A 27,654-nucleotide genomic window follows, 5' to 3' on the forward strand; every position below is an offset into this window, starting at 1 on the left:
AAATGGTGCAAAGAAAAGCATTTTAGGAGTAGTGTGATGAGAAAAAAAAGATGGTGCAAACAAAAGCATCCAATCCCCTAATAGAATGACACCTCAATAGTTGGAACACACCTCACGACTAGCAAAGTAGTCGAAAGATGATTTACCAATACCAGAAAATTTTTATGCATAAGTACAAAATTCATAACCGGAACAATCACGAAACCTAGCAATGTAATGTAGGAAGAAAAATACAACGAAATGTCACATTGGATATGAAGTACGAGGATGGATTAGTCGGGGATAGAACGACAATTGGAATAAATATTTTCATCATAAAATTGAAATTCTGGAAAGCCCTTTCCAGTTACAACAGCAAAACCTCCAACTAAAACCCTAATATTCTCATCTCTCATGTCTCATATTTCCATATGTATTTTTCTTAATTATAAACACTATACAAATTGGATTCAATATCGAATTGTGTTGTAATGAAAATTACAGAAAACCCAACATTTCCTACAACAATCGAACAAATATCATAACATTATGATTCTCAACAATTTCTATCCTAAGCCATAAGCCCAATAATAACACCCCAAAAAATAAAATAAAACAAAAAAAATTCCCCAAATTAACATATAGATATGACAAAATCAAAGTGACACCATCAGGCAATTTCCAACAATTCACAGAAACCGTAGATAAAATATTCCCAATTTGCCATTGGATTTGTAGATAAAATATTTCCAAATTAACATGGATAAAACTGTCAAACTTGTTTGTATATACTTCGAGATCGTATAGGCCAAAACTCGTAAAAAAAAAACATTCAGAAATCAAGTGACGGGACAAAAATTTTCGACGATTATAAACAAAAATCATGATTTAACGGTTATTTTAACTCCAATTTTGATGATTTTTTTACAGCTACACTCCTTGACCCTATAAGAATACAATGAATGAACTTGATCTTCAATTTAAAATATTTACACTAGTGGATACCACAAAATCTTATGTTATACTTAATGAAAGTATAAATAAACTCTTTAAATGTTAGTGAATCTATTGTTTTGATGGGATACACATTCTACGAAACTAATTTCAACGATCCAACCGTCAAACTTGTTTGTATATGCTTCGAGATCGCATATGCCAAAAATCGCAAAAAACAAACATTCAGAGATCAAGTAACTGGACAAAACTTTTTGACGATTATAAACGAAAAATCATGATTTAACGGTTATTTTAACTCCGATTTTCATGATTTTTTACAGCTACACTCCTTAACCCTATATGAATACAATGAATGAACTCGATCTTCAATTTAAAATATTTACACTAGTGGATACCACAAAATCTTATGTTATACTTAATGTAAGTATAAATAAACTCTTTAAATGTTAGTGAATCTATTATTTTGATGGGATACGCATTCTACGAAACTAATTTCAACGATCCAACTGTCAAACTTATTTGTATATGCTTCGAGATCGCATACGCAAAAAATCTCAAAAAACAAATATTTAGAGATCAAGTAACGGGACAAAACTTTTCGACGGTTATAAACGAAAAATCACGATTTAACGGTTATTTTAACTCTGATTTTGATGGATTTTTACAGCTACACTCCTTGACCCTATATGAATACAATGAATGAACTCAATCTTCAATTTAAAATATTTACACTGGTGGATACCACAAAATCTTATGTTATACTTATGAAGGAAATTTTGTGAAAAACATTTTCATTTGAGCAACATCTATGGCATGGAATTAACATTTAAAGGCGGAATCATGCTTGTATGCACTCAAAAACAAAACATTACCATGAAATTCAAAGCCTAGTAGAAAGGTGAACCAAGACTCAACTCAAGAACAAAGTGAGTTGAGATATTTTATACCTTTGTTGATTCCTCGTTGCATAAGCAAAGGCCAATCACCCAAGGACAGGGCCTTCATTCCTTACTTCTTAGTTCCATCGATTTCTTGGAGGAGGATGGTAGAAAGGATTCTCCAAGTTCCCAAAATTGAGAACCTCTAATTTTTCCACACCAAGGAGGGACTTGAAGAAGAGATGAGTGACCTTGGAGGATGAGAGATTGCTAGCTAATCTCCTCCAAAGGGGCCGGTCTCTTAGAGAGAAAATGAGAGCATTGTGTTCTCTTCCTTTCCCCAAAAGAAAACCCTAAGGATGAAATGGCTATAAAGTTGCCTTTATACCACCTCACAATGGAGTGGCAAACTTGCAATTAAAGCAAGCTCACTACCCTCCTCTATTTGGCCGGCCTTAAGGGTTTATTGAGCTTTCAAGCCCTTTATTTATTCAAGTTGTCATACAAGTTGAGTTAATGGGCTTGACATTCAAATCCCATTGGGCCTTGCGGCCTAAAACTAACCCGAGGTCTTTAACTTCGTTTGATTAATTAACATATTAATTAATCATTGCCATAAATAATTAAACCATTTAATTATCCTTACTCATCTCCGTTGTTTCTTCAATCTTTACCTTACACGGTGTACGATCCATTAGGTTCCTTTTAGCGAGGCAGCGGGCGATTAGAACTCTTTCAAATCGATTGTGAATTGAAACTTACTTTCAATTCTCCCTTTAGTGATTATACACGTTTAGGGCTTCCACAAACCATAAGTGACACCTAGCAGTATGTCATGGTTACCCAAGCTAATAAGAAGAGGTGGATAACCTATTCAGTTTAGGATTACAATGCAATACGGTCTTTTCTCTAATACAATACTCTTGACCACATTGTTTGGTTTGATAGTTTAATCATGTCTACTATCCAATGTGATTCATTTACTTATATGATTACCTTGAATGTGATTTGGAACGACTTCCTAAATCTCATTCATACTCTGGCCAGAGATTCTTAATCATATCATAGAGTATTCTCCCTCAAACGGTTTGAAGGTTAGAGATCCCTTGTTGCGCATTCACTTGCCTCCATGGCTAAGTGACTTAACCCCAACTATGTCGTGGACACCCTCTAACAAAGTGACTTTGACATAGTCAAAGATCAAGGATCTAACCACAAAACAACTATGATACCTCAGGTTAAAGGACTACTTTGCATTATCCCAACCATGAGTTCTCATGTGACAAGAGTATGAGAACTCCTCGTTGATCGTGTTCAGTGGACTCATTCTCTATTGAGCACCTACATGCTTGTCTTGATGTCAATCACACCAATGACTCGAGACCAGTCACTTTCCCTGAAAGAAGACACAACACGTACTGATCTTAACGGACTGTCAATGCCCAATTGGCAATCCTATGATCAGGAACGTTTAGGATATGTATACGAAAGAGAATGGTCTCATGAATCTAACTTCTTTAAATTACATTCTCCTAATTACATATTCCTTGGACTTATCGTTTAAGCATATAACATTTATATGAGACGGCTTAAAACAATAATCTTTGCCTAGATATTAAACTAGATTAGTTTAACATGTGAAATGTCCGTAAAGTATCATCATACGATTGGTTTTAGGGCACATTTCCAACAACTTAATGAAAGTATAAATAAACTCTTTAAATGTTCGTGAATCTATTGTTTTGATGGGATACGCATTCTACGAAACTAATTTCAACGATCCAACTGTCAAACTTGTTTGTATATGCTTCGAGATCGCATATGCCAAAAATCGCAAAAAACAAACATTCAGATATCAAGTAACGGGACAAAATCTTTCGACAGTTATAAACGAAAAATCACGATTTAACGATTATTTTAACTCCGATTTGGATGATTTTTTACAGCTACACTCCTTCATCTTATATGAATACAATGAACTAATTTGATCGTCGATTTAAAGTATTTACACTAGTAGATACCGCATAAATCTTATGTTATACTTAATGAAAGTATAAATAAACTCTTAAGTGTTAGTAAATCTATTGTTTTGATGGGACAGGCATTCTACGAAACTAGTTTCAACGATCCAACCGAAACATGTTTGTATATACTTCGAGATCGCATACGCCAAAAATCGCAAAAAATAAACATTCAGAGATTAAGAAACGGGACAAAACTTTTCGATGGTTATAAAAGAAAAATCACGATTTGACGATTATTTTAACTCCGATTTTGATGATTTTTTACAGCTACATTCCTGATCCTATATGAATATAAGGAACTAATTTGATCGTCAATTTAAAATATTTACACAAGTAGATACCATAAAATCTTATGTTATACCACAAAGTCATTGACTTTGCGCGATGAAGGTGTGCATTCGTCTTGCAAAATAGTTTTGCATGACGATGACTGCCGTCTTGCAAGATTTTGGCGCCAAACCAAGACTTTTACTGCATTTTTCCCAACACTGCGTGACAAAGGTGGTATTTCATCACTCAAAGTTCCATAGCGCAAAATGCCTTTGTGTGACGTTTTGTTGTTACCATTGCGCAAACATACTTTGCGCGATGCAATTTGCTCCGTCGCGCAAATATGTTTTTGTACTAGTCTCACTCTTTTTAATAGGTAAAATTAATAAAGATTACTTCAAAATTCAATCTCACAAAACTCCACCATTACCAAAAAAGGGCATAGCAAGTAGGCAAAGGTACATATACAAAAATCTCATATGCAATATGAGGAAAAATGACACCCCTCGATATTAGAATCAAGGTGTGCTGGTCGTCACGTGAGCGTGACGTAACCAAAAGTGCGATGCGGAAGCAAAAGATATGAGAAATACGAAGGAATAAAAATCAACTACTAGAAATAATATCCAACTAGCATGCTAGAGTGAGTTTAAGTGTAAAACACACAAATTCAGAGCATAAGTACTAGGTGCAGTCAAGTAGGACCATATCTAAGTTACAACACCCGCAGGTGAGTCCTACATTTATGTAGTCTGTCAGTACGCCGTGGGAATCCTCATGGGGCACCAATGCTGTTATCTAGAACCTAGAGGGGCGCAAAACAAAATTGAGTGGGTCAGTAAAACCAAAGTTTTCCAAAAACATTTCATTTAAAACATTTCTAACCCCTCAGTGTAAAACCTGTATACTTTCCCAGAAAATAACATAATAGCATAATATTTGTTCATATCTCTCAAAACATCAATCTTTATCAAAATCCAGCAAGTATGCCATGCTATAAATATCAATGACAGAATATGGATGCATCAATATAACAGGTGACATGATGAATCAACCGGAGACCCTGCAGTTGGTCCTGTACGGTTAATTCTATAGCTCAATATCCAAACCAGCCGGAGTCACCACGGTGACCTGTACGGCGCTACTCTGCACATAAGTCGGAACTACCTGAAGTAGTCTGTATGACAAGAAAGGTGTAAGAATACGCTCTAGTGCTTCTCTCATCAGTCATCTGCACGCATAATCTAAGGTCACCTACCTGTCTGAACCACCTCTAGTGATCTATATGACTAGCATGTCAGAACCTTCTTCATGGTCTATACGACATGCACCTACTTGGATCCAAGGTGAGCGTGCGGTGCGGTGAATACTATAAGCACTAACACCGGGGTGCAGGTTATGAGCTCTCAACACAATTCACATCATCAATGATTCACATGAATAACATAAAACTCACCTGATACTCACATGTGCATCCACAACACCAATTCACATATATATATATATATATATATATATATATATATATATGCATCAATTATCAATTCATAAAATTCATAATATGCATGCATGGCATTTGAAAAACATACTTTCATTTAAATTCAATTTCTGGGAAAATCAATAGTATATAGGTAAATACAGAAAATAACTGCCCATTCACTGATAAGTCGAAGGGTCGTAGCCCCCGTGACGTCCCTGGATGCCCTCGTCCTCGGGATAGGTATCACCTATATGCGAAACAACTAAAACAACGTTATTTAAAGCACATAACCGACAATTCGTAAAACTTCTCATACGATGCTCAATTTGGGTATATGAATATACCACAGTGACCTACTCGATGTCACGGACGTCGACATATTTTTAAAATAATTGTTGGGCTTGTCACGCGCCCCCACGCACCGGGACAGGCATGGGTCCACGCGCCCCCCACGCGCATCATCCCCTACCTCCAATCGACGGGAAAACTCGCCGGCGCCAGAAACTGGACAGACCTGTAATCGGTCTTTTCTCGCTCAATTCTCAACCATTTTCCATGAAATTTTCACCAAAACTTCACAAATTACGAGAGGAAGAAGGCTATACCTTTAAAAACCTCCAAAACCTTCGAAATCACGTCGGGAAATTTCACCAAAACCATCCACCTTTGAACCTTGTGATCCCGACGTCCAAAACTTTCAAATGAACGTCCCCGAGCTTCGTGAGAACCTCCTAAAGCTCACTTTGAGCTTGGATTGTCCTAAAAACGAACCAATACAAAGTTCATGAACAGTGCCAAACTCGATGCTTGTGATTTCGACGTGAAATCGAAAGATTTCTTACCTGAAATGGGTGTGGTTGAGTTCGTAGAGTCCTCACGAGCACGATGGTACCTTCAAAACCTTCGATCCGTGCTTGGAGGCTCGATGGTGAGTGTGTCCGTACGGTTTAGGGAGGGAGAGAGTGAACTAGGAAGAGGAGAGAGAGAGAGAGAGAGCACGGGGGAGAAAGAGGGAAGATGTCCCGTGTGGTCCAACCAAAACAATCCAAAAATCCAAATTCCTTTAATCCTTAACCACATAAAATACAAACCAATTTTAATCCAACTTAAATTATTTTTTCCAAAAGTTTAGGAATGTATGTATTTAGTCCAATAATATGTCACACACACATACCTTAGCACCCGTCAAGGGTAATTTCGTCATTTCACGTCCTCGATAAATAAAATCCCGGGACGGGCTGTGACAATCTACCCTCCTTATAGAATTTCGTCCTCGAAATTCATACAACCAATCAACCACTTAATACTCATAAAACAACCTCGGATACATCTCTCTCATTCAATCTTCTATCTCCCAAGTAGCTTCTTCCACTGAATGGTTCCTCCACAATACTTTTACTAAGCTCACTGTCTTATTCCTTAGAACCTTGTCTTTCCAATCCAAGATAGTCACTGGTTCTTCATCATACGTCAAATTCGGATTAATCTCCAAAGGTTGAGGAGGAATCACAGGTGAAGGGTCTGAAACATAATGTTGAAGCATCGAGACATGAAACACATTATGTACCTTAGATAACTCCGGAGGCAACTCCAATCTGTAAGCAACTTCACCAATCCTCTCAGTGATCTCATAAGGTCCTATGTACCTAGGACTTAGCTTGCCTATCTTTCCAAAACGCACTACACCTCTCCAAGGTGACAATTTCAAGAATACCAAATTACCCACATCATAAACTCGATCAATAACATGTCTATCTGCTAAACTCTTTTGTCGATCCTGGGCTGCTTTCAGGTTAGACTTAATCACCTGAACATTTTGAGTAGTCTTATCCACAATCTTTGGGCCTTCAAGCACTCTTTCGCCAACCTCTGACTAACACAATGGCGTACGACAAACTCTACCATAAAGTGCCTCAAATGGTGACATACCAATACTTGAATGAAAACTATTATTGTAGGCAAATTCCATCAAATGTAGGCGATCATGCCAAGAATCACCAAACTGTAACACTGAAGATCTCAACATATCCTCCAACGTCTGAATAGTCCTCGCTGATTGTCCATCGGTTTGAGGATGAAAAACAGTGCTGTAAAGCAATTTCGTACCAAGAGCTTCCTGAAAAGCTATAAAAAACTTAGAAGTAAATCTTGGATCTTGATCAGAAATAATATTCACTAGAACTCCATGATACTTCACAATCTTCGTGATGAACAACTTAGCCAATTTATTCAGAGGATATTTTTCCTTCACTGGAATGAAGTGTGCTAACTTAGTAAGCTGATCTAGAATCACCCAAACACCATCAAATCCATTTCGTGTAAGCGGAAGCTTATACCCAAAATCCATAGTTATATTTTCCCATTTCCATTGAGGAACGGGAAGTGGTTGCATCCGACCAAAAGGCTTCTTTCTTTCAGCTTTGACTTGCTGACAAACAATGCACCTACTTACATACTCTGCAATTTCCCTCTTCATACCCGACCAATAATAAAATGGTCGAATGGTATGGTACATCTCAGTCCCTCCTAGATGCATCGCATAAGCCGAACAATGTGCTTCATCCAAAATTTCCTTCTTTAATTCCTCATTATTCGGCACATACATTATGTTCTCCTGCATAAGCATGCCATCTGATTCTCGAATCCTGAGGTCTTTCTTTTTCCCTTCATTTCTCAATTGAATCATTTCTTGGATTTCTTCATCAACCATTTGAGCTTCAAGTATACGATCAACCAAAACTGGCCTGACTTGGAAACTAGCAAGAAAAGCTTATCTTCGTTCTTCTAACTCCAACCATACTCCAGTAGCTCTCAAATCTACAAGAAGAGGAACACGAAAAGCATACAAAGCATTGAGTCGATCTTGAGGTTTCCTACTCAGTGCATCAGCTACCACATTTGCACGACCCGGATGAGACTCAATAGTGCAGTCATAATCACTTAGTAACTCCATCCAGCTTCGTTGACGAAGATTAAGATCATGTTGAGTGAAAAGATACTGAAGACTCTTATGATCTATGAAGATTTTACACTTCTCACCATAGAGATAATGCCTCCAAATCTTCAAAGCAAAGACAATAGCTACCAACTCAAGATCGTGAGTAGGATAATTCCTTTCATGAATCTTCAATTGTCGAGAAGCATAAGCAATCACTCTATTATGTTGCATCAAAACACATCCCAAACCATTCAAAGAAGCATCACTATAAATCTCAAAGTTACCGTTATCATCAGGAAGTACAAATACTGGAGCATGAGTGAGGCAATATTTCAACTGCTGGAAACTTTGCTCACAATTCTCATCCCAATCAAACTTAACATCTTTCCTGGTTAACTTCGTTAATGGCAAAGCAATCATAGAAAAATCTTGAACAAATCGTCGATAATAACCTGCTAGCCCCAGAAAACTCCGTACCTCAGTGACGGTTCGTGGTTGTTCCCAATTCTCTACTACTGTTATCTTTTGAGGATCTACTTGAATTCCTTGTGCCGATACTACATGCCCCAAAAATGCCACTCCATTCAACCAAAACTGACATTTACTGAACTTGGCATACAACTGATGCTCCCTCAATTTCTTTAATACCAAGTTAAGATGTCGAATATGATATGCTTTAGACTTAGAGTATACCAGAATATCATCGATAAAAACAATGACAAATCTATCAAGATATTGCTGGAATACCTCATTCATTAGCCTCATGAAAGCTGCAGGTGCGTTAGTCAATCCAAATGGCATCACCAAAAACTCATAATGTTCATAACGGGTCCTGAAAGCCGTCTTAGGTACATCATCTTCTTTAATCTTTAACTGATAATAACCAGATCTCAAATCAATCTTAGAGAACACACACGCACCTTTAAGCTGATCAAACAAATCATCGATACGAGGCAAGGGATAATGGTTTTTAATCATTACCCGGTTCAATTGCCTGTAATCAATACATAATTTCAAAGTTCCATCTTTCTTTCTCACAAACAACACCGGAGCTCCCCAAGGTGAAGTACTAGGTTGAATGAAACCCTTATCAGTTAATTCCTGTAACTGAATTTTCAACTCTCTCAATTCAGCTGGAGTCATTCTATATGGAGTCAAAGATATAGGATCCGTACCTGGAAGCAAATCAATAGAAAACTCCACATCTCTGTCTGGCGGCAATCCAGGCAAATCGTCTAGAATACATCAGGATAGTGTCTGACTACTCCAACTTCCTCCACACTGCTAGGAATAACATCATTTAACACCACATGTGTTAAGTATCCTTGACAACCTTTCGATAACAATTTTTTTGCTCTCATGGCAGAAATAACACCATGTCTCACCCCACTGCTTTCACCCACAAAAGTAACCTCTGGTAATCCAGGACGATGAAAAGTAACAGATTTCCCGTAACAATCTATATGGGCCCGATTAAAATGCAACCAATCTACCCCTAGAATCACATCAAAATCCACAATATCTAACGGGATAAGATTAGCTGGCATAACTACACCATCTACCATCACTGGACACCCTGGATAAACACTATCAACATAACATTTGTCCCTTCTAGGCATAGCAAACTCTAAATCAAATCCTAGAGGTGTAGGGTGAGGTTGAGTCATTTGAGCAAACGTATGAGAAATCACAGAATGTGTAGCACCACAATCAATCAAAACTCTAGCAAAGTGACCAAGGATATTTAACGTACCTATAATCAAGTCCGGATGATTCTGAGCATCTTGCAGTGAGATGTAATTAACACGCCCTTGAGCTTGCTGTCGTCCACCACAACCTCTGTTGCCTTGGTTACCTCGCCCTTGAGAAGTACGTCCATGTCCTGACTGACTAGACTGCCTAGGCGGTCCTGCACTGCTAGCAGCAACCTCTCCCTGTCGGGACTGACTTCCCTGGTGCCACTGAGATCCACTAGATGACATGGAAGAATAAGAAGTATAACCTCCAGGGTCTTGGGAATACCCAGTCTGAGAATAAGGGTCCTGGAAATACTGATACTGTTCGGAAGCATAGGGAACAGTATCACCCTGGTAGTGGTAAGCACCACCACGACCCGTCTGACCATAACTGCCTGATCCAAAGTTCTGCTGAATCGGCGCTGGAGGTGGCATAGTAGACTGCTGAGATCTCTGCTGACTCTGGGAACACTGAGCAGCCATGTGTCCTATCTGTCCACAAGTGTAGCAAGCACCGCCACCACCACTTCTCCTACACTCTCCATGATGTCTGAAGTTACAACGGCGGCACAACGGAGCACCAGAACCACCAGCACCACCAAAATCTCTCTATCTCTGAAACCTGGGTCCACCAGCAAATCTTCCACCTCTCCTCGAGCCTGTGACATTAAATCCTCCACTGGAAAAACTCGAGCTCGCTCCACTTCTCTTGAAATTTTATGTCTTACGGGGTCCCTGAGTAGAGATACCTTTACCCCTATCATCTTTCTTCCGATTATCATTCTTATCTTCATCATCCTCATTGTTACTAGAAAGGTTGTCGAAATCTTCCATCCGAACCAAAATCTCAGAAAACTCATGATAATCGGTGCAAGGAAGCGCACTAGCAAAAGTCTGCCATTTCTTCTTAGTTCCCAACTTAAAACGGCGAAGCATCTCTGCCTGATTACCAGCTGTATCAGGATCATAACGAGATAAGTTTATAAATTTCCTGTAATACTCATGCGCCGACATATCATTTTGCTTCAGATGAGTAAACTCCTGCTTCTTCCGATCAATGTACTCCGGCGGAACAAATCTTTTCATAAAATGCTCCTTGAATACCTCCCAGTCAACTGCCATCTCAGGTGACATAAACTTAGTCTGATTTATCCACCAACCTGCTGGCTCTCGTCCTAAAAACCAAGTAGTGGTCTCCACCCATCTATTAGCATGAAGGTTCCCTTGACTCTGCATCACCTGGAAAGTCTTCTCAATATGGTCTAACCACTTTTCTGCCCCTTCATGACCCTCATTACCCATGAAACGGTCCAATTTCAGATTACACATAGTCTCTAGGGGTGTTCTCCAAGATGAGGAGGATGACGGATTGCATTCTGAAAGGCATGGGTCATCGCTTCCCATAATTGAGCTATATCAGGGAAATTAGACTCAGAAGCACAGCGTGATTCCCTACGAGGCGACATAGTTCTGACAGAAGACATCAAAAGATCATTAGAACATTAACAATTTATACAGGACTACAACCTAGGTCTGATACCAAACTGACACACCCCGATCCTAGAATCAAGGTGTGTTGGCCGTCACGTGAGCGTGATGTAACCAAAAGTGCGATGCGGAAGCAACAGATATGAGAAATACGAAGGAATAAAAACCAACTACTAAAAATAATATCCAACTAGCATGCTAGAGTGAGTTGTAAAACACACAAATTCAGAGCATAAGTACTAGGTGCAGTCAAGTAGGACCATATCTAAGTTACAACACCCGCAGGTGAGTCTTACATTTATGTAGTCTGTCAGTACGCCGTGGGAATCCTCGTGGGCCACCAACGCTACTATTTAGAACCTGGAGGGGTGCAAAACAAAATTGAGTGGGTCAGTAAAATCAAAGTTTTCCAAAAACATTTCATTTAAAACATTTCTAACCCCTCACTGTAAAACCTGTATACTTTCCCAGAAAATAACATAATAGCATAATATTTGTTCATATCTCTCAAAACATCAATCTTTATCAAAATCCAGCAAGTATGCCATGCTATAAATGTCAATGACAGAATATGGATGCATCAATGTAACAGGTGACATAATGAAACAACCGGAGACCCTACAGTTGGTCCTATATGGTTAATTCTATAGCTCAATATCCAACCCAGCCGGAGTCACCACGGTGACCTGTATGGCGCTACTCTGCACATAAGTCGGAATTACCTGAAGTAGTCTGTACGACAAAAAAAGTGTAAGAATACGCTCTAGTGCTTCTCTCATCAGTCATCTACGCGCATAATCTAAGGTCACCTACCTGTCGGAACCACCTCTAGTGATTTATATGACTAGCATGTCGAAACCCTCTTCATGGTCTGTACGACATGCACCTACTTGGATCCAAGGTGAACGTGCGATGCGGTGAATACTATAAGCACTAACACCGGGGTGCAGGTTATGAGCTCTCAACACAATTCACATCATCAATGATTCACATGAATAACATAAAACTCACCTGATACTCACCTGTGCGTCCACAGCACCAATTCACATATATATATATGCATCAATTATCAATTCATAAAATTCATAATATGCATGCATGGCATTTGAAAAACATACTTTCATTTAAATTCAATTTCTGGGAAAATCAATAGTATATAGGTAAATACAGAAAATAACTGCCCACTCACTGATAAGTCGAAGGGTCGTAGCCCCCGTGACGTCCCTGGATGCGCTCGTCCTAGATGATAGGTATCACCTATATGCGAAACAACTAAAACAACGTTATTTAAAGCACATAACCGACAATTCGTAAAACTTCTCATACGATGCTCAATTTGGGTATATGAATATACCACAGTGACCTACTCGACGTCACGGACGTCGACATATGTTTAAAATAATTTTTGGGCTTGTCACGCGCCCCCACGCGTTGGGACAGGAATGGGTCCACGTGCCCCCCACGCGCATCATCCCCTACCTCCAGTCGCCTGGAAAACTCGCCAGCATCGGAAATTGGGCAGACCTGTAATCGGTCTTTTCTCGCTCGATTCTCAACCCTTTTCCATGAAATTTTCACCAAAACTTCACAAATTACGAGAGGAATAAGGCTATACCTTTAAAAACCTCCAAAACCTTCGAAATCACGTTGGGAAATTTCACCAAAACCATCCACCTTCGAACCTTGTGATCCCAATGTCCAAAACTTTCAAACGAACGTCCCTGAGCTTCGTGAGAACCTCCTAAAGCTCACTATGACCTTGGATTGTCCTAAAAACGAACCAATACAAAGTTCATGAACAGTGCCAAACTTAGTGCTTGTAATTTCGACGTGAAATCGAAAGATTTCTTACCTGAAATGGGTGTGGTTGAGTTCGTAGAGTCCTTACGAGCACGATGGTACCTTCAAAACCTTTGATCCGTGCTTGGAGGCTCGATGGTGAGTGTGTCCGTACGGTTTAGGGAGGGAGAGAGTGAACTGGGAAGAAGAGAGAGAGAGAGAGAGAGAACACGGGGGAGAAAGAGGGAAGATGTCCCGTGTGGTCCAACCAAAACAATCCAAAAATCCAAATTCCTTTAATCCCTAACCACATAAAATACAAACCAATTTTAATCCAACTTAAATTATTTTATCCAAAAGTTTAGGAATGTATGTATTTAGTCCAATAATATGTCACACACACATACCTTAGCACCCGTCAAGGGTAATTCCATCATTTCACGTCCTCGATAAATAAAATCACGGGACGGGCTGTGACAAAAAAACCTTCAAATTCGTATACAAAAATCTTGTACAAAACAAATTTAGTAGTTTTAGTTTGAATTCTCAATTCAATGTTACATATACAAAATCAAACCGTTTACCAGATAGGAATAGATCGAGAAAGGGAGAGGATTTGAGAAGGTTTTGAAGAGAGATGGGGGAGGGGGGGTAGCTGCTGCAACTGGTTTGCATTTTTTGCCTCCCAAACTGATTAAGTGATTTTAAAAAAGTCGTTGACTTTGCGCGACGAAGACTGGCGGCGCACAAAACAGCTTTGCGCGACGCAGGTGCACCTACGCCGTTCAAAGTTGTTTTGAGCAATGTAGGTGCACCTGCGTCGCACAAAGTTGCTTTGAGCTATGCCAGTCTTCGTCGTGCAAAGTTGAGAAAAAAACGGTAAAGCATTTTTGGTTTGGCTCCAAAATCTTGCCCAACGCACAAAACATCGCGCAAACGGCCTTTGCGCAACAACACTTCGTGCGACGAAAACTAGCGTTGCTTGACGCAGGTGTACCTACGTCGCGCAAATCTGTTTTGTGTGACGCCAGTCTTCGTCATGCAAAGTGCCGTTGTGCGAAGGCCGTTTGCGCGACGTTTTGTGTTTTGCATCGCACAAGCATACTTTGCGTGACAAAATTTGCTCCGTCACGCAAACATGTTTTTGTACTAGTGTGGGCTGAGCCTCACAATAGGCTATTATAATATGATTCAAATTCATCTTTGATGATAATCAAACCTAGGATATCTCACTTACAAATGAAGATGAATACCACTAGATTATAATACTAAATAGTGTAATGTCCTTATAATGAGAAGCAAAAAAAGAGTGGGTAAAACTTTAAAATGAAGTCTCACTATAAGAAAAAATAACATGGTTGTAATTGGTTGAATCATTAACAGAATTGTCAATTCAAAATTGTTAGAAAAAGCATGACATACTAAAAACTACATTAACATCTTATTCTAATACCGATTTTAGCAAATTTAATTACTTTTTCAACTAAACTAAACACTAATACGGACCTATACTTCGATGATCATTCCATTTCTTCAGCTTCGCAATTAAGTATTTCTTTGAAAACCAACATTTATAGAAGTCATGATAGCTTAGTCTCAACAAATAGCTTCCACGGATGGACGAGGTATTAACCCGCAAAATTTATCTAGTAGGATAGAAAACTATAATCACAATTTCGTCAATCGCAATTAATTTTAGTTAAATAAATTGGTGTCGTTGTTTTTAGTTATAAAATGGGAATCGAAAACTTAATCTATCTTACTGGTGACTCATTAATTCACAATATCTGACCACTTTAATTAACTAACCAAAAGCAATCACTATTATGTTTTTTATTTTTAATTCATACGCTCTCACCTACTTTAAGAGATGGGGGAAATAAGCCTCCGAATGAGCTAACCATAATTATTTGGTTCGAATTTTCTTTAACGAGAATTGAACCTAAGACTCTCTCACTTACAAGTGAAGAAAATTACTAAGGTCTGGTAGTATTAAGTGATCACTATTTTCTTTTTTGTCCGGCATAAATTATACTCAACTAAGCCCTTGTATAATGCAAGCACAAGCATAGAAAGGTAAATTAATATCATTCTTTTTCCTAATGCTATGGAAAAATAAAGGGAACTTTAACGAAAATCACCAGGTAATGTTCACTTTAACGAAAAACCACATTTTTATATTAAAAAGTAAATCCTATTACTATTCACTTTACCCTTTATTTTGTCATTATCATTAAAACTCAAAGTTTTCAAACCCTTTTTATTAATTTTCCTAAAAATAAATTGATTGTCATTGGATATTCAGTAATAGTAATAAAGATAATAATGAATGGAAAGAAATGAACTGCTTGGATCTGCATCAACAACCAATTTTCGTTAGAAAAGAAGTTTCCGTGGAAACAATTATGTATTTCTATTTTTAGAGTACTTTCATCTAATTTTTTCTAAACCTTAATCACTTATAAATAATAAAAAATACCATTGGAAATTCGTAATACATAGATTAAATTATTATCATTAAAAAAAGAAACTATAATTAGGGCTTCTGTTTGTGTACCGCTCTGCACCGTCGAGATGTGGAAAACAGAGAGAATAAAGAGACAACATAACCCTAACTTTTAGTATGCAAGTGTAACTGTGTAAGCATAAATTTATATCTGTTTTTTTGTTTTTTCAGTCGACCGAAAAAAATATCTATAGCCTTTTCTTGCTTCTGGTTGATCGATTTGTTAGGAATGTCGGTACTACAAGATAGAGAATGCACAAGGTAAAGTAGAAAATGGACATCAACAATTTATGTGGGTCGGCAATTTATGCCTACATCTATGAAACAATGATCAATCTTCATTATATGAAAAAGATGAGTACAACAAGAGTAGCCTTACCAAGCCCAAGACAAGGCTTGATGGATACAAGAAAGTATAACACACACTTTCTATCACTCTAAACTTCACTCACAATGTGTAGTGGAACACTCTCACTCTCACTCTTGGAGTGGAACTTTAGCTTTGGACTTGATCCTTTGCTACTCACACTTGGTTCTTAATTGGTTACATCACTACAACATCACACCCATATTTATAGGTGAGGGCTTGACATTCTACTAGTTTCTAGTTCTTTCTTCAAACTAGAACTAGTTTCTAGTTTTTAGTGTATTCTTCAAACCTCTAGCATAAATAATTATAGACTAGCCACAAAATTGTAGCTTGTAGATCTTTCCATTTGCAACCAAGGAAGCTAGTACTCTCTAGCTTCTTCCATCAACTTAATAACATGCTATAATTGTCTAGCATGCTCCAGCCACCTCACTTGCTTACTAGAATAATCTAGAATATTGATCATAGGCTGGACCATATACCAACACGATTCTCAGTTGTCTCATCGGGTTCTTTGTTTCTTTCGGAAGAGGATCCTCTTCGGATTCATTTTATAGAAATCTTAGGGATCTTCACATCATAACCGTTTATTATATATCTTATAGTTAGTTTTCGTCAGGTATTATTTGTGTTTAATTTTAAATAAAAATTCAAATAATTTATAACCGCACGATGCATGATTAAAGGTTAAGATGTGAGGATCTCTAGGATCCTCACAATTTGGATCCGGATGAAATCCAAATCCGTTTCTTTCCTGCATCAAGGGACACGTACATCCTCAGTTGTCCTCAACTACCGACCTCCTTGACACGCGTCACAAACCTAGTAAACACACCACCACCTCCCTATAAATATCTCTGAGAAATCCTCTACCGATCAACAAGCCTGCAAGTCTTGAAATCTCTCTTGGAATCGATCAAAAATCCTTCATTTTTTTGGTTGTAGGTTTGCGTTTGAAAAATGGCCGAGCAAGGTTTCATGGATAAGGCCAAGAACTTTGTCACAGATAAGATATCAAATGTGGCGAAACCAGAAGCAGAAGTCACAGATGTTGATTTCAAGAAGATGGGCTTGAGCCATGTGGAGTACCTTTCCAAGGTGTCCGTGACCAATCCCTACAGCCATTCCATCCCCATTTGCGATATCAAATACACCCTCAAAAGCGTTAACAGGTTCCATTTCTCACTTTTTAACACTGGTCAATTGGGTTCTTGGCGTTAATTAGGTCATGTTGTTTTTACGAAGTTCCGCTTTCTGCCTATATTTTTTGCTGTGTCAAATTTGATCCTTGAATTTGCGAATTGTATCCGACGACCTACATTTTAACATCTGTTGATGTCTTGTGCTCAATCCGTTTGCCCTAGCATTTACTTTTGACCATTTCGTCGCAAGAAACTAACAGAAATGGACAAATGTCCTCAGGTGAGAACAGTTTACAAACTACGTGAATCAAACTTGATGCAATTGAAAAGTCATTTGTGTTGGGTGTGTTTGGTACGCAGACGGGACGGGACGGAACGAAGGTGTAATTTTTTAAAAAGATATGGGGTATATTTGTCTTAAAATGGTAAAACATTGTGTTCCACAGACCTGGAACAAACCCGTTCCAGGGGTGGAGGGGAGACGCAAAAACACCCAAAATCTGTCCCGTGGAACCGCCGTTCCACCCATTTTTGGCGCACCAAACGCGGGACGGAACGCCTCGTTCCTTTCCGTCCCGTCCCGTCCCACGTACCAAACGCACCCTTAAGTAGAAAGTTTTAGGTTCGATTGATTTTGATACTAGATTAACAGTCATTGTGTGATTTAGTTTAATCTCCAGTGTTGTTTTATAAAAAATAAAAGTTCAGGTGGTAGATTGATATTGTGTTTAGGACCTTCCTTTTGCGTCCTGGCGCAAACCACTTTCCCATTAATTTAGACTAGCTTAAAATATCGCTTTTTTTTTTCAAAAAAAAAATAAAACTTGTGGATTTAATTGAAAGTACATTGATGATGTTGAAAACTTTGTGAAATTTAGACGGACCAAACCAGCGTTTTGACCTTTTTTTCCCTCAATTTGTAGTTTGATTTTGTGTATATTTGCAGGGTGATTGCATCGGGGACTATCCCGGACCCTGGATCACTAAAGGCAAGTGACATAACTGTGCTGGAGGTGCTATTGAAGGTGCCACATAGCATATTGGTGACATTGGCAAAGGATCTGGGTGCAGATTGGGACTTTGACTATGAGTTGGATATAGGCCTCACCATTGACCTTCCTGTCATTGGCAACTTCACCATACCACTCAACAAGAAGGGAGAGTTCAAGCTTCCCACCCTCTTCTAATCACCATGCCTTTTCAGATGCAGTAACTTTTGCTATTTTGTATTTGGTTGTTGTTTGTTGATCTATGTATAACTTCATTATGGAATGGATGAGGAATTAGGGTGGTGCTAATGATGTTTTGATATTTAATTATGTTTGCCATATAAACGGTGGGAATAAAGTTGTAGAAACTGAATTCTATGCAATGTATTAAAAGCGTGAGGCGTGGGCGAGGCGTCCGAGACGAAGCCACGTCTAGGCGTGAGGAGTGAGGCGGAAGCCTCACGGGATTTAATTATATATATATATATATATATATGTTTTATATATTATACATATAATTGTATAAAAATAATACTATGTAAAATAAACATCTATTCTCAATTTTTCATTCAAATTCATAATCATTCAAAAGATAACATCATCTAAATTCATCATTCAAAAGTAATATCATCCAAATTCATCATTCAAAAGGTAATACAAAGAAAACAATAAACATTTGATGCATGCATAAAGTTAATGAACTAACAATTTATTAATTAATTTATATACCGACAATTTTCAACAATTTATTAATTAATTTATATACCCCTGTAGTCCCAACCACTTAGGCCTAACAATTTCCAACCTACTAGCACCTTCCACTAAATTTATAGCCTAACCTTCCCCAGAAAATGCAGAGGCAGATTAATAAATTTATAGCCTAAACAAGGCAGCACGCAGAGGCAGCACGTAGAGGCAGTAGAGGCAGATTAATAACTTTTCTGTCTAACTATTAACCCCTCTATTATAGCAAAACCTTTCCCAGAAAACTAAATCCCTAATTTCAGAATTTCAAAAACCCTAACCCTTGGGATCTTGCTGACGCCGCTGGGGCTGGGGTGACGGTGCTGGGGTGACGGTGGTGGGGTGATGGCGGTGTGGCGATGATGTTGCTCCAAGCGACGGCGTGGCGACCGGACCGGTGTTTTGGGCTTCTGGGCATCTGGCGCGCGGGAGAAGAAGAAGCAAGAAGGCAGAAGGCAGAAGGCAGAGGCAAACAAAGGCAATCGAATTCGAAGGTATGGTATGAAGACTGAAAATCCTTACCCAAACGGCTCAGTTTTGGGTTTGGATGGTTTTCAAAAAAAAAAAAAAAAAGGGTCTGACAAGGCGCCTGGACGCCTTGAGGCGCCTGGACGCCTTGAGGCGCGCAGACGCCTTGAGGCGCGCCTCCGTCGCCTCGGCGTCTCCGGCGAAGCATTTCGCCTACTCCAGCAAAACTGAGGCGTTTGCCTCACCGCCCAGCCTCAAGCGCGCCCTAGGCGCGCCCCGAGTTCTTTAAAACATTGATTCTATGTCAGAAAAAAAAAAAAAAAAAAAAAAAAAAAAAATCTTGCATATAATTATAAATAATTATGTTACTTTTTATATTGCTAATTGATTTTACGTGAAACTTTAACTTTTTTGAAATCTAAATAGGAGAAATCAAGGGGAATAAAGTAGCTTTATGTGTGTTCTTGCATTTGTTCTTTCTATCTCTTTAAGTTGATATAACTTTACCAGTTGTATAGCTTAATAAGGCACTTTTATCAATAGGGGAACTGAAATGTCAATTGGATCATTTTTTTCCGAACTCTAGTTTACTACCACACTCGAAATGTCCACATCAATTTTTTGACGCATTGTAGTTTATCATGTTTTTAATTAGTCTAATACTTTAACTTCTGGACATGGCGATAACTATTTCGTTTATGTTTTTTTTTTTTTGTATTTTTTTAACAAATAATATTAGAGTAAATTGTAGCTATGGTCCCTGAACTTTACTCAAATTGGAGCAATGGTCATTCAACTAAAAATCCATTACCATTGGTCCTTCAACTCATTAAAACGTGCAGCTATGGTCCCTCAACTAAAAATTCATTATCTTTGGTCCCTTAATTTTAATTCAACTGGAGAAATGGTCCCTTAACTTTATCCCAATTGTAGCTATGGTCCTTCAAACATAACTCGGTTTGACAAATTTTTTTAAGTAGTTGACGAAAATGACCATAATTACACACTTTGATGAGTTGAGGGACCCTAATTAAATAAATGGTTATTCCAACATAACATATTTTGACAAAATTTTGAAGAAATTAATGAAAAGGACTATAGCTACATATTTTGATAAGTTGAGGGACCAATGGTAATGGATTTTTAATTGAGGGACTATTGCTCCAATTTGAGTAAAGTTCAGGGATCATTACTACAATTTACTCATAATATTATCTACATTAAGGGGAGCAGTGGACGGATCAACCTCACAATGGGGCCAATAATAGTGTAGTTCAAATTCATCTTTGACGAGAATCGAACTTAAAAGTCTCTTACAAGTGAAGAGAAAAATCGTTCATTGTCGAGGGGTTTTCTCAAATTTATGGTATTCCAGAATCTTTCAAGCGTGACCGTTCATGATCTCTTTTACCCTATAACTTCTATTGTGTCAACTTTAACACAAAAATAAAATAGTTATCAGATAATGCCCTTGGTTGAATGTTTCCTCAATTTTTCTGCACGTATACTCATTTGAAAAACAAGTGTGGTGAAAGTTTGCCTCAGTTGAATGATCGAACTAACATTTTAACTGTTGAAACTAGGACGAAAATGCAATGACAAAAATTATTGGGATAAACGTGAAACTCATCATATATCTTTTCATTACTAGCAATAATATACACTAAGAAGATGAGGGTTTGATTCCGGAACGCAATACGTGAAGAGGAATGCCCTAACTAGGGCAATCCACAAGTTTGACCAAAGCAAAAAGAAGGGAATTACAGAACAGGAACAACATCAATGACGGGAAAGGGATAATAGTTCGGAATCAATGACCACATTAAACAAGGAAAGTCTCCCACAATATATATCTGATTCCACAATATGATGAACTTAAATAACAACAACTATATTTTTGGAGGGAAGTAAGAGGAACCCAGTTCTTTACTTATATTTTGGGACACTTTACAAGGAAGAAATGCAAGAAAAGGATCATGGTTGGCCCCATCTCCGAAAGCCAAAAGGTCCTACAAATGTACCAACTCCTATATATATGAATGGGAGTAGAGTAATCGGTCCCATAACTAAATATTTTAAATTCAGTTTTTTGCCCTTCAGCAACAATGCAAAGGAGTGCCTCTTCCGTTTCTTCAACAAAGCAAAGAAGTGCCTCTTCCGTTTCTTCAACAAAGCAAAGAAGTGCCTCTTTCGTTTCTTCAACAATGCAAAGAAGTGCCTCTTCCGTTTCTTCAACAAGGCAAAGAAGTGCCTCTTTCGTTTCTTCAACAATGCAAAGAAGTGCCTCTTCCGTTTCTTCAACAATGCAAAGAAGTGCCTCTTCTGTTTCTTCAACAATGCAAAGAAGTGCCTCTTTCGTTTCTTCTTGGTATTTGAAAGTGTCACGATTGGCGGGCAGTGCCAAGAACTACGTAGCGAGCAAGGCTCAGGGGTATGTGGAATGGAGATTGGCTGAGATGAAGAAAAGATCTGCTCTTATTGTAGGCCTTCAATTTGGGAACCAAAGCTTGGACTCCACAGAACTCGTCTTCGAGATATCTATCTTCAACCCCTTTGAGTTCTATCTCCCTGTCAGTCAGGCTTCTTTCAAATTCAAAAGCGCCGGCAGGTAGGTTTTGATCCACATCTCCTTTTCACATCCTCCGTCCTGGACACGTTCTTGTATACAATTGTTATGTACCACTTCCGTCACATAACTGTGTTGAATATGAAAAAGTAGTTGTGTATATCGATTGTATACAAATGATAGTTACTAGGTCAAATGTCCGATAATATATATAACATGCCAATATATGTCAATACAGAAATTTTTAATGCATACACATTTGAATATGTTGATTGTTTTCACTTCATGTGTGGTGTAGCGAGGTCTTAACAGGAACATTGAAAGAGTCCGCGTCACTGAAGCCCGGAGAAGAGTCCATTATGTTTGTGTTGGTGAAGGTGCCGTTAAGAGTGTTCATAAACTTGGCAAAGGACATTTCTGGAGATGCGGACATTAACTATGAGATCGATTTGAGTATCAAGATTAAGCTTCCTATAATTGGGAACGTTGTATCCTTACCAATTCCTTGCGAATGCCAACAGGGCGAACTCAAGCTTTCTCATCTGTTTTCCAAATTGTTGGACCAAATCAATCGTCAGCAGCTGGTGCCTTAAACATGAAATCTAGTTTCTATATATTACAGGTCCCATCCTATACATCTGGTAAAAGAATTATAAGAGGGAGGGTGGAGTCTTAAGGGTTTCTCCTTGTAACAGAACTAATACTCAATTTATAATCTTATAGTAAGGCAAAATCTTGGATGCGACTCTTGCAGTACCCTCTTTTATCTATCTTCTATCTCTCTTGTTCGGTGAATGTCTTGTCCCCACAGGATGCTTGTAACGCAATTGTTTTAAGGCCTTCAAATGTTTGTCATTTTGAGGTTGTCACGAAAAGAAAGGATGTCAAATCTAAATAGATGTTTTGAGTTAGATAACATTTTCAATATCCATTGAAAAATGTTATTGACACTCTAAAAAATCAATCTACACTACTTTTGATAATTAAAACTAAAATACTTATAAAGAATGCAGTATGATTTTTTTAGAGTACCAATAATATCTCATATCCACTAATACAAAAACTTGAGAAAATATCTTTTGAATCCACATTTAGTTAAGATCAAATTTGATTGGGTGCTTGACCAAAGAAAAAAAAATGTTTGCTTGTGAATTTGCACCGAGGTTTGCTGGCCAGTAGATGCACAGGCAAGGTGTCCCAACAGAACCACCAGAGTACCTCCTCTGGTTTCAAACTCCATGACAGAACTTTCAAAGTCCTGATCACGTTATTTTTCAACGAATTTTCCCAAAATCTTTAACGAATGGTACTTTTTGCTCCAAAAAAGGAAACGCAAAAAACCCAACTCAAAAATCATTCTCTCTCGATCAAAGAACTCAAACATGGGTGGTCAGATGAAGGAACATCAACTCCATCAGCCCCATGGCTCAAGAAATCTAGAAGAGGAAGTGGTGCCAATATTTTATCCCAAGTCACTTCCCCGGATAAGAAGAATCAAATCCTGTGGGATTTCACTACAGTTGTCATCCTCCAAATTGCAGTCATTGGCGTGCTCTGACTCACCGTGTTCCGATTCCGAGATCCTAAAGTCAAGCTGGCGGGAATTTCTGTGGAGAATATGAGCATGGTGGTCGGAACCCTGGCCGCGATCAACACATGACTCTAAGGGAAGAAATTAAGGTGAACAATGAGAACTGGGGTAGGCTTAAATATGACAAGAGTGTTTTGTTTTTTTCACATGAGGGTGTGACACTTGGAGAAGCAACAGTTTCAAAAGGGTCTATTGGGATGAGGAGGAGCAAGGAGGTGAGCGCTTTGGTGGAGCGATGGCGGTGGCGGCAGAGCAAGCGGGGAGATTGGCTCTGGGGTTTTGAATTTGAAGAGCTATATGAAGGTAAGCGGGAACGTGAAAATGGTGGGGATGGTGAGGAAAAGAAGTGGTGGGATGGATTGCAGTTTGACTATTAGTTTGTCCAGGCAGGCAATCCAGGAAGTTCACTGCCAATGATTTCCAAGTTAAAAATAAAAAATTGGTGCTGCCAAAAGTTCATCCTTCAAAACAGATGGTCTGGTTTGCAGTGAGGATCGAATCCACCACGGTTTGGAAAGCAAAAGTTCGAGATTTGAAATGTATTCAAGGAAAAGACTGCGTATATTTGTTACACCAAAAACCTAGATAAAAATTCAATTCAATCTGAAACCATTTACCTATTTAATTATCAAGATAAAATTTCATTGTTTCTTATATAACAAAATATTCGTTAACTTCTTTGAACTCAATTAGATGTCTGAAACATTTCCGATTTGGCTAATATTTTGCAAGGATGATCTATAAGGTGCAACTTGAAAAATAGACTGTTCGGATCGTTAAAGTTCGATGTGGTGTAGACCCTACAACTAATTCTCATTTTTATAAATAAAAAAAAATAGGGATCCTTCCCTTAAATGTTTCCTTTATATATTACAAATTTTGTATTTATTCAAATATGAAGTTTACAGTTTGAGTCTTTACTTATAGAATTTTGTTAACTATACCAATTAAAGTTGCCTTTACAGAAAGAAATTTTTCAAAATTAAAGTTGATCAAATCTTATCTTCCATCAACTATGTCACAAGAAAGATTGAATGGGTTATGTATTTTATCAATTGAAAAATAATTGGTTAAGAACATTAGATTACATAAACTTACACACTTGTGTCTTACACATTTGTGTCTAAAAACGTGAGAAGTGTAATATTTAAGTAATGTTTGCATATATTTCTTCTTTCGATATTAATTTTTAAGATATTTAATGTAGAAATAGAACTTTTCGTGTAATTAGTGAATTTTTTTTATACATGTCAATACAAAAGGTCGGGAGTTAGAGAACTCTAAGACCCCATTTGAAAGGCTCGACTAAAGCCCTAAATTCTCAGGCCAGCCCTGGTGGGAGGATTAATCTAGTTAATGTGATTACTTAGTGTGATATGAAGCAATGTAAATTATGCTCCTTTTTGTTTGATTTCTGTTTCTTATTTTTTAAATGTAAATTGTCGTACATGAGCTTCTCTGAGGAAAGGCAGGCCTGCAAGGTAAAGGGCCTGGCCTAGTTGGATAAGCAAAAACACTCATCCCATTACTTCAAATTTGAGGCCCAAAAGGTTGGACACAAGCCCGTCTCATAGAAGATGGGACCCTACTCTGGATAGGGTTTTCTATCACAATCAATATAATATTTGGGCAATTATCAGGAACAATATTTTTTAACATTCAGTTGTAAAAGCGATCGATTTTTAGTAGTGACGACATTATATTAATCATATATCGATGACTCAAATATGACATAATAGCCACATAATGATGATATGTGTTTGTACCATACTTGACCAATCCCGAAACTACTGAGCACCGATTAACGTTATACCGTCAAGGACCCAAAAGAGTTTCCCTCCAACCAAGAGAGCAATCACAGCGTGACACGTGTCGACATCAGAAGCCAATCATAGCACGACACGTGTCAACATCAGAAACCAATCACAACACGACACGTGTCAATGTCAGAATGAAACTAGAAACTCTTTTCTATAAATAGAGATCATTCTCTCACAATATTTTCTAATATCATTTGTACTAAATCATTCACTAGTACTCACTAAAGGAGAGCTTGAACCTATGTACTTGTGTAAACCCTTCACATTTAATGAGAACTCCTTTACTCCATGGACGTAGCCAATCTGGGTGAACCACGTACATCTTGTGTTTGCTTCCCTGTCCCTATCCATTTACATACTTATCCACACTAGTGGCCGAAACAATCTAGCGAAGGTCACAAACTTAACACTTTCTGTTGTACCAAAGTCCTCACTAATTTTGGGTATCAACATTTGGCGCCGTCTGTGGGAACGACACTTATTCCCACTCTCTTCAGCTTTGTTAAGCTGGTTTCCACCATTCGTACACTCTCTTTTGACCAGGCATCTCTTTCTAACATAGGGAGCGAAAGAAGCCACATCACACAGAATGACACCTCTCTTGCACCTGGTGCGAAGCAATGAAAGAAGGAACAAAAAAAGTTTGCTCTTCAGGCTAAAGTTGATGAGCTGGAGGCTCAGAACAATAAGATAATGATGAAGAATGAGATCCTCCAAGAGCAGTATGAGAAGGTCTTCGAGATGCTCCACAAGGCTAGATATACTAAAACACATGAGCTCATCACCCCTGTGGAAGTCAACCATCAACTGGGTGCCCTCCAACATGGAGGGTCATTTGCCCTCGACATGGGTATTCCTGTTAAGGAACGAGCTACTCATCAAAATGGCGACCAACATGAGACTTATCTCAACCCAGCTACTTCGACCCGAAGCAGGAGGAGTGGAGGAAGGCATCTCCTTACAGAAGGAGTGGAGGGATGGAAAGCTATCTTTCGCCACTGTCGAGACTTCCTAAAGCATCGTCGAGACAATCTTATCCAGGTAAGCTCGAAGATCAATGACCCAAGGGTCTCTGAAAGACTCAGTCCCATCCCATGTCCCAAGCCGGCTACCAATTTGGGGAAGGGACAACAAGTCCTAGAGAAACACAAAGGTATAGGGGACTCATAGATGTTCCGACAGACATACCTTAGAAGTCAGTACAGCGAGTCCAGGAAAAAATCACATGCACTTGATTAAATCTTCCTACTTCCAAGAGGAGATGGAGATTTACGAAAGAAAGCTCCAGTGGTACATGACTCCACTCAGGACCCTCTTGTCCTACAACTCTTTAAGGAAGTAAACAAGTTGAAGGCCGAACGACAAGCTAAGATACCTGATTAGAACCAACCTAGGCCTGGCCCTCTTACAAAGAGGATCCTCGACACCCCCTCCAAGCAAAGATAAAGCAAAAGCTTGACTTGCAACTTTATACTGGAAAAGAGGACCCGATTGAGCACCTTAAACTCTTTGAGTCTGCCATGGCATATCAGATGCACACCGACGAAGAGCGATGTCTTCTCTTCTCCTCTACCCTCTCTGGCGGAGCTTTAAACTGATATTGTCATCTTCCACCTGCGATGGTAGACTTATTTGAGGAATTGAGGAAACTGTTTGTTTCTCAACACATTTTCCAGATCGATCGCTTGCACTCTGCGAATCACTTGTACACTATTCGCAGAAGCCAGACAAGTCATTACGTATGTATGCTGGCCGCTTCAGCCATGAGTATTCTCGTTGTGTCGAGGCAGACGACAAGACTGCCCTCAAAGCCTTCACGGCAGGCCTACGTGACTGTTTCTTTAAGTACATGATCAATGCCAACACTTGGAAGACTTACTCTGAGGTGATGGCGCAAGCTTATAACCATGCCTCCGCCGAGGTAAGGAC

At 38.6% G+C, this 27,654-nt stretch overlaps 2 protein-coding genes and 1 long non-coding RNA gene across 3 annotated transcripts; 2 read left to right on the top strand and 1 right to left on the bottom strand.

Moving 5' to 3' along the window:
* Nucleotides 1-10,750: 10,750 nt before the first annotated feature.
* Nucleotides 10,751-11,666, bottom strand: LOC139198232 (uncharacterized). Its single transcript, XM_070826663.1, has 2 exons — nucleotides 11,012-11,666; nucleotides 10,751-10,965 (listed from the first exon to the last, which is right to left on the bottom strand). Exons 1-2 carry the CDS (start codon nucleotides 11,664-11,666, stop codon nucleotides 10,751-10,753), a joined length of 870 nt encoding a protein of 289 aa, XP_070682764.1.
* Nucleotides 11,667-17,174: 5,508 nt separating this feature from the next.
* LOC103407581 (desiccation protectant protein Lea14 homolog) lies at nucleotides 17,175-18,845 on the top strand. The gene is made up of 2 exons (XM_008346514.4): nucleotides 17,175-17,577; nucleotides 18,494-18,845. The coding sequence occupies exons 1-2, from the start codon at nucleotides 17,366-17,368 to the stop codon at nucleotides 18,732-18,734; spliced, it is 453 nt and encodes a 150-aa protein (XP_008344736.1). The 5' UTR covers nucleotides 17,175-17,365; the 3' UTR covers nucleotides 18,735-18,845.
* Nucleotides 18,846-21,810: 2,965 nt separating this feature from the next.
* LOC103417613 (uncharacterized) lies at nucleotides 21,811-23,059 on the top strand. Its single transcript, XR_011582310.1, has 2 exons — nucleotides 21,811-22,356; nucleotides 22,613-23,059. It is a non-coding gene; the product is annotated as an uncharacterized lncRNA (long non-coding RNA).
* The last annotated feature ends 4,595 nt before the right edge of the window (nucleotides 23,060-27,654 follow it).

Source organism: Malus domestica, chromosome 01 (genome assembly GCF_042453785.1).
Source record: "Malus domestica chromosome 01, GDT2T_hap1".
Taxonomy (NCBI): Eukaryota; Viridiplantae; Streptophyta; class Magnoliopsida; order Rosales; family Rosaceae; genus Malus; species Malus domestica.

What these genes read in the sequence shown, in the direction of transcription:
- LOC103407581 (XM_008346514.4), top strand. Translation starts at nt 17,366, where the DNA reads ATGGCCGAGCAAGGTTTCATGGATAAGGCCAAGAACTTTGTCACAGAT. An exon ending in ACCCTCAAAAGCGTTAACAG is followed by an intron (nt 17,578 to 18,493) that starts GTTCCATTTCTC and finishes GTATATTTGCAG; the next exon opens with GGTGATTGCATCGGGGACTA.
- LOC139198232 (XM_070826663.1), bottom strand. Translation starts at nt 11,666, where the DNA reads ATGGGAAGCGATGACCCATGCCTTTCAGAATGCAATCCGTCATCCTCC. An exon ending in GAAAGATGATAGGGGTAAAG is followed by an intron (nt 10,966 to 11,011) that starts GTATCTCTACTC and finishes TTTCAAGAGAAG; the next exon opens with TGGAGCGAGCTCGAGTTTTT.